Source organism: Elephas maximus, chromosome 3, assembly GCF_024166365.1.
Source record: "Elephas maximus indicus isolate mEleMax1 chromosome 3, mEleMax1 primary haplotype, whole genome shotgun sequence".
Taxonomy (NCBI): Eukaryota; Metazoa; Chordata; class Mammalia; order Proboscidea; family Elephantidae; genus Elephas; species Elephas maximus.
The window spans coordinates 196,603,999-196,612,218 of record NC_064821.1 but is presented as its reverse complement, the minus strand read 5'-3'; the positions used below and the strand labels follow the sequence as shown (position 1 = coordinate 196,612,218).

The following is an 8,220-nucleotide window of genomic DNA, read 5'->3' as shown; positions in this document are numbered from 1 at the left end:
TTCCCTTGCCAGTTCTTTCCCTTAGTATCCCCTCAGGATTCCCTTGAGCCCTGGAAAGGCCAAATGCTTTTCTGATGACTATCTCTTGGGAGGTTCCCTGTGAGTCAGAGGGAGTTGGTTGCTGCCCCTCCAGTACTTGGAGGCAGGCAGAAGCACAAATAGCTCAGTTCCGTGGCTTTTTCCAGCTCAGCAGAGAAGCAAATCAAACTTTTCCAGAAACTCTCTGGATTTAATGGCATCGTCCTCCTCCTCCCAGTCTTAAATGATTTCTTCTCTTTCCTCATTGCAAGCTAGCATTACCTGACAAGGGTGGGACAAGAGTCGTCAGTTACATCTGTGAGAAAATGGTGAGTTGAAAAAAGATATTTCCAAAATAGCTTCTAATTATACATTATTTAAATGGAAAAAAGGGACTAATTCAAAATCATTTTTATTTAGATTGCAGAGTTATAGTTTTATTGATTTTTAAAAATAGTTTGTCATCCTTGAACCTGTGATGAGTAAGGGAGCAACAGGGTGTAGATGGAGAGTGGACGTGTACGTATGTAGACTTATTTCAACTCAACAAAGATTTCTTTAACACCATGTGTATACAGCCATGTGAAAAATGTTGCAGATTTAGAGGTGTTATATAATATGAATTCTCATCACACCTTGAGGATTTACTGTAAGCACCCACTCTAGATGCAATTTTAGAATGCCTCTGAAAATAGCTCAGTGCTCTGTTTTCCTCAAGATTCATCAGTTGGATGTGTCAGCCCAACCTTCTGCCTTGCAAAGTGCAGAATCCAGGTCTACTCTGATTCAAGAGATAGAAACAGAGATAGTGGCAAAGAGAATGAGGGAATAATGTATGAGAGGACATAAATATAGATTTTTCTTCCTTGAGGTCTTCAAAGCCAACTCACAGTAGAAGCTGAGTAGAAGCTGTGGAGGGGTTCACTACACAACACCTAGTTATTCTGTCTGTTACAAACTTCCTAACAGCTATGCATAAAGCCCTGCTGCATAGTTGTTCTTAAGAGGTCCTGGAAAAAAAGGAAATTGACTAGCCAGAATTATACCCCTTTAAAACTGACTCTAAGGAGTAAACATGTTTCTCCCTTTTAGAAAGTCCCTTACTGTGGGGACAAAACAAGTACCTATAAATGGAAACCCTGGTGGCGTAGTGATTAAGTGCTTATAATTACTCTTAACCAAGAGGTCGGCAGTTTGAATCTGCCAGGCGCTCCTTGGAAACTCTACGGGGCAGCTCTCCTCTGTGCTATAGGGTCGCTATGAGTTGGAATCAACTCGACGGCAGTGGGTTTGGGTTTTTGGTATACCTATGACTTTCATCTTCTTGTAGGATTTGGTAGAGAAACTAAGTTACACACATATGATTGTTCTGTCACATCTCTCACTACCTGTGTCCTAACTTGGGAACTTCTGGGACCCTCAGTTTGGCTAAACCAGTCTCCACAGAGCTGGCATATTCATGTTTAGAATGCCTCTTTTCCCAAGGCAGTTTTCAAGCACACCAGTTTTCTCCCTTGGCCCTTTTTGTCCACAACAACAGAACAGATCCCTTTTCCACCCCATCATGATCACTGGGCTCATTGCTCATTACCTATGGGGAAGGCCATCCCTGCCCTCTCCAGGAAATCGGAACCACAGCCTCCTGCTCCTCTGTAGTGAAAAGCTCAAGAGGATGAAGGTATTCCTATTCACTGTTTTCAGAATGAAATTAAGCCTTACATACCATGAGCATATTTAATAATGTTTTCACAGCCTTTGGATATTGCTTCCCACTAACACTCACAGTTAAACTGGAATCATCCAAGTAGAATGACCACAAATTTCAGGGGACTCTCAGCCTGATTAGGTAGGGAACAGATAAATGAAATTGGATGATTGAGCCTAAAGAAGAAAGAGGTGAAACAGGTGGGGAGTAGAGTGGGGAGATATAGTAGATATTGAGTGGATCTGACAGCTATTTTCAAACAGTGAAAGGCTATCTTTTGAGAAAGTGATGAGACGTATTCTGTGTAGCTCCGGAAAACAGGACCAGGACTTATGAATGTGGTAGAGTTAGGTTCCACAAAAAAAAAAAAAAAAAAAAATCCTGCAGCTCCCAATCAGAGGATTCAAAAAACTATGGGCTGACTTTGTAGATACTGACTTCTCTGTTTCTGGAGAGGATCAAGTAAAGGTTAGGTGAATACTTGGATCCATGCATTGGAGAATCACAAATTTGGTAGGAAGTTGAACCGTATGACGTATCAGGTTTCTTCCAGCTGTAAGATCTTATATTTCTAGAGCTCAATTTTCCCCCTTTTACTTCTTTGTCAAAGTGTGTGTGTGTGTGTGTGTAATTAATACAACGGATTATTATCAATTATAAAAATGTCTTTTTCAAAAAAAATCACAATGTAAGATATACCCCAACCTTTGTGAACCTGTCCAAATCAAACTAGTATTTATGATTTGTCCTTTTTGAGCTTTCATTAAGTGGGCAGCAGAAGAAATTAAACTGAGTGGTGTGTATAAAATAATCAAGGATTAAAGCTTGCCAGGGACTAAAAGATTTTCATTTATAAATTGCTACTCTGACACTGCTAGATAATATATTTGAGATTCAGGATACTGGAATCTGAAACGTGCTCTTGGCTTTCATTCTGGATCTTTGATTCTTCACCCCCTGAAGTTTTATTCTCAAGAGAGGGTTCTTCAAAAACAGTTTTCAATGGTATGATTTAACGCTCAAAAAAAAAAAAAACTTATTCAAAAGACTTACCCAACTCATAGATTATCCTCTTCCTATTTACGTAGAAAAAGCAGTGAGGAATAAAAAAGAAATGTGGGTAATAATTCTGTATTAATATAGCTGTGTGACCTTGAGCTACATATTTAATATATCTAGATCAAGTTAAAAAAAAAGAATTTTTTTTTTTTTTAGATCAAGTTAGCACCATGATATTTGTCCTAGTGAACTCTTTGACTGTGAGAACTAACGGAAATAATATGCACGTGTGCTTTTAGACATTATAAAGGGATATGCAAACATGAAGTATCATCTTTGTCTACGAAGATGTTGTAAAACATTCAGTACAGCCTCCTCAGGGAGCCACTTGCTGCAGAGCTCCCATTGGAGGGAAGGCTGTTAGCTATCTGAGTCTCTCTCTTCCTCATACACAGTCTGCCAGGTGGGCTATCTAAACAGTCTTGGGAGCTACTAGGAGATGTGACTCAGACAACGTAGCCCAAGAGATTGGAAATTAGACCCCTTACTATGTCTACATTGTATGTGACTTCTGGCAAAGCATTTTACCTCCTTGCACATCAATTTTCCCTTTTATCAAAATTAAACAATCATATTTTACTTACATTTCATAGGAGAGTTTTGAGTATCAACTGTGGTCATAAGGTACTTCCAATTGTTTTCCTTTTTTACTGGACTACTAGAAAGCTCAAAGCTAAGTTTTATACTCAATTGATCACACTGATCAGGCAGATGTCCTTGATATAAATTGTATACTCCTTGTCTCTTTATTTCTTTATACCTTTCTTTTGTGCTAATTTGTCTAGTGGTTCTGCATCTGAACTTGTATATGTCTATTAGAAGTAGACGAAAAATGAGTGAATGTATAGCTCCTGTGAAAATACCCCTCCACTTCATTTACTAAGTCTTAGTCTTAAAATTAAGTGAGGTCTTTTTGTTTTTACCTTCAAATCTGAGATACCTACCCCAAGAATACTAATATCTATTTCCAAGTTACCGAAAATAAGTTACACTATTTCTGAGAGTCAATCTTAGAACCTTGCAGTTAGGCACTGATTCTTCTATGGAGCACTGACAAGGGCTTTAAGATTGGAAGACATTAGGGTATAATGCCATGTCTGTATTTTTACAGAATATAGAAAGGCACCCAGGGTCTGAACCCAACAACACTTCTCATGAGACCAGTCCCTATATCTACGGACCAAGGAAGTAATACTATCCCTCAGTAGCTACAAACATGTTAATTTCCAATCCATTTGAAAGTATGTAGATGGGGATGAGAGGAAACCAAAATGGAGAGAAGGCCTCAATTGTTCCCAAGTAGATTCCAAGTTGGTTTAGACTCCTAGACTAAGAGATTAAAAGAAAGCAAGGTGACAGAAAAGATCAGATGGATTCATAACCTTATCTCCTCTGGATCTGCCATTTTAGATTTGTTTATAAGCTCCATCGTCCCACTGCCTAGAGAAGCCTAGGTTTCAGGAAGCATGGCTGAGCTCTGTGGGGGGTGTGTATAGTGTGTGTGTATATGTGTGTGTTTGAAGGCCTGTATTTCAGTATAAACCAGAATTATTTGCTGTATATAGACAATTGGGTTTTTAGACTATTATAAATTATTTGCCTTTTTGGATTATCTGTGTCTCTGTTTTCCTCTCTAACAGTAGATAATTGAGAGTTGGCTGTTCTGCCTTTCTTTAGGATCCTAAAACTGAGATCTAAGTAGGAAATGAGATGTAGATGTGGTGGCCAGTAATTTTCCAGCTGTTTCATCCTTTGACCATTTCATTAGAAAGATGCGGCCCTCCCCGAACTGTCTCACATGTTTATGCCACAAAGCAAGACTGCTGAGAAATAGAGAGCAAGAGTGACTTTGGCTTCAGAGAACAGCAGAAAAGAGAAATCAAACAGTAGGACACAGAGAAAGGCTTGAAATGGTAGAATGTTTAGTATCCAGAGGCTTTGGAATGATTCTCTGCATAACCTAGAAAATGGCCATTTTGCTGAATTACTGGACAGGAATGCAGAAGGTCACTAATGGCAGAGGGTACCTTGGTTCTGTTTTTCTTTCCATTATTTTCTAACAGATTTTGGGCTCTTCAGCCTAATACTCTTGGGTAGGTCCTATAGTCTTCTCCTACTTTCTCATTAACAAAGTCTATTATTTGCATCATTTAGGTTTTTTTTTTTTTTTTTTTTAAGGGGGGAAGTTGGTAATAAAGGAATTCAGGTAAGGTACAGTGGAAGGATAACAGTAAATATTCAAAGGAACTTGATTGAAATTCTAAAGACAGACATACAATGTGACATAACTATATTATCTACGTTAGAAATAAAGTAACTAAGATTCTGAAAGTTTCTGTTATATAATCACTTAGCTAGAAAAAGGGACAAAGCTGGGATTTGAGTCCACTTTTTTCAAACTCCTAATCAAACACTGTATACAATGGACTGGATCAAAGGAAACATTTCCTTTAAAATTATTTATTCAATTTTATTCTCTGAGAAGCTGGCGGTGAATATTCATATTGATCCTTTTTTATTTACTTATTTTTTTGCTGTTAATCTTGTGTGTTTGCTCAGCTATTACTTTACTCAAGCTTTTCAACATTGTTTAATAGGTAAAAGGAAGGAGGATTCTTTCCATTTTACAAATAAGTGGGGTCATGTAACTTCTTTAGAGCCATACAAATTATAGCTGGGGAATAAGCAGTTAAGTCTCCTATCTCCTTTCCGTATTCGGCAGATGGCAATGTTCTGGTTATAGAAAAACTGTAGTACTGAGGCCATCTTTCTATGTCCAACAGTGATACACTGGGAAAAGCACACAACTTGGAGTCAGGAGATTCCAATTTTACTTCTATATGACCTTGGACAAGTTATCCCTCTTGGCCTAATTTGCAAAAAATAAACTATAAGCTCCCTAAGGTCCATTTTTCTCCAAAGCGTTCTGCTTCTGATCATAATTCAAAAGGAAATAAAGATATAAAGGAAGGACAGCCCCTATTATGATGAGTTTGCTGGTGGTGGGTTCTGTCATTGTCAGTAATTATAAGGCAGTCCTTGGGACCTGGAAGGAACTAATTTTGTTTGTGCCCACAGCCAGTCATGATCACCAAGATTCTGGAGGCAGATAATCATACAGCTACAACACATTTCATTCTTCTGGCATTTCCTTCCAGCTGCTCCTCTTTTCTGTTTTCTTGGCAACATACCTGCTGACAGTGCTCGAGAACTTTCTTATCATACTAGTCATCCACAGTGATGGACAGCTGCACAAGCCCATGTACTTCTTTCTGAGCCACCTTTCTTTCCTGGAGATGTGGTACGTCACAGTCATCATCCCCAAGATGCTGGTAGATTTCCTCAGCTATGACAAGAGCATTTCTTTCAATGGCTGCATGACTCAGCTTTACTTCTTTGTGACCTTTGTCTGTACTGAGTACATCCTCCTTGCTGTCATGGCCTTTGACCGCTATGTGGCCATTTGTAACCCACTACGCTACCGAGTCATCATGACAAATGAGCTTTGTGGTACACTGGCTGGGGGATGTTGGTTCTGTGGACTCATGACTGCCATGATTAAGATGGTTTTCATAACCCGACTGCACTACTGTGGCACACCTCACATCAATCACTACTTTTGTGATATCTCTCCACTCCTCAATGTTTCCTGTGAGGACACTTCACAGGCTGAGTTGGTGGACTTCTTCTTGGCTCTCATGGTCATTGCTGCTCCCCTTTGTGTCGTGGTGTCATCTTATGCCACCATCCTCACCACCATCCTCAGAATTCCTTCTGCTCAGGGCCGCCAAAAGGCATTCTCCACCTGTGCCACTCACCTGACAGTTGTAACACTCTTCTATTCCACTACCCTTTTCACCTACACCCGCCCCAAGCTCATGTATGCCTACAATTCCAACAAAGTAGTATCTGTGCTCTACACTGTCATTGTCCCCCTCCTCAACCCCATCATTTATTGTCTAAGAAACCGTGATGTAAAGGCAGCTCTCAAGAAGACCATACTGCACAAAGGAAGTGGGCCCAAGGAAGATAAGGCTTTGAGTAGTTAACAAACTTACAGTCTCCTTTCAGGCTTGACTTGGGAGGTGATTACTACAGACTTCCTCCTACAGTCCCACCTTTGGTTATCCATCAACCTCCAATACTTTAACACTGCTGTCCTCTGTGTGTGTGTGTGTGTGTGTGTGTGTGTTTGTGAGTGTGCATGTGCATGCACAAGTTTAGAAAATTATATTCCCAAGAATTACCCTCAACTGGGTCAGAAGACAAGTTTTAAACATTTCACAAAAATATTTCAAATTAATAATAAAGGAAACAAGGAAGAAAAAAGAAAGATGCGTACTTTCTTCGTACAACTTACCAAAATAAATTTCAGACAGGAAAAAATAGGTTAATATAAAAAATAAAACAATCTCTCTTCTCACAGGTTATGGAAGTACTTCTTAAGAATTTGTCTTTCCTAGAATATAAAAACTAAGAAAATATTTATCACCTTTATAATAAAATATTTTTATCCCTATATTATAAAAAAAAAAGCCTTTGAAATAAACTTTTAAAAAACTAACTCTAAATGTAAAAATGGGTTAAGAATATATATATAAAAAAAAAATGCCCGAACCCATTGCTGTCAAGTTGATTCCAACTCACAGTGACCCTATAGGACAGAGTAGAACTGCCCCATAGGGTTTACAAGGAACACCTGGTGGACTTGAACTGCCAACTTTTGGTTAGCAGCCAAGCTCTTAAACACTGTACTACCAGGGCTCCAAGACTATAAAGGTAATAAAAAATTATGCATAGCCAATAAACTTCAGTAATATTTAAATTTAATATTATAAAGTTAAAATTCAAACAGCATTGAGATACCCAAATTTTTTGAATTGGTTATTTGTATGAAAGAGATTATCTGTTGTGGGTAAGAGTATAAAGGCATGAAAACACTTATTATACTGCTTGTGCTTATTTAGCTTATTCCAAACATTTTGGAAACAAATTTTAAAATATTCAGTCCCTTTGGCTCTTTACTTTCAAACCTAGGAATTTGTATTAGGGTGCTAATTCATGAAGATGCATGCATGTAAATATTCAATTCAGCATTTTAAATAAAATATTAAAAGCAATGCAAATATCCTAAACTGAGGAATGTTAAAGTAAAATGGGTTCAACTATGAAATAAAATATCATTTTTTAAAAAAGTAGTTTTCAAAGAAAAACTAATGATGTGCAAACTTAGAACCATAAAGAAAAAAAGTAAAACACAAAATTATATGACATAATCTCAATTTTGAAAAGAAAGATTTGCATACAGATTTAAAAAAATAGTTACCAATAGGTCATAGATATGTGTGCGCATGAAAAAAGCCTTAAAGGTTTTAAATGACTCTTTAAAACCATTTTCTCTAAGGTTATGGATTACTAATTTTCTGTATTTTCTAAAC

At 37.9% G+C, this 8,220-nt stretch overlaps 1 protein-coding gene across 1 annotated transcript; it reads left to right on the top strand.

Moving 5' to 3' along the window:
• The first annotated feature begins 229 nt into the window (after positions 1–229).
• On the top strand, positions 230–6,831 carry LOC126073802 (olfactory receptor 6Y1-like). Its single transcript, XM_049880897.1, is given in 3 exon segments — positions 230–347; positions 5,861–5,933; positions 5,936–6,831. Coding segments are annotated over 3 exon segments (972 nt in total). The 5' UTR covers positions 230–344.
• Positions 6,832–8,220: the final 1,389 nt, after the last annotated feature.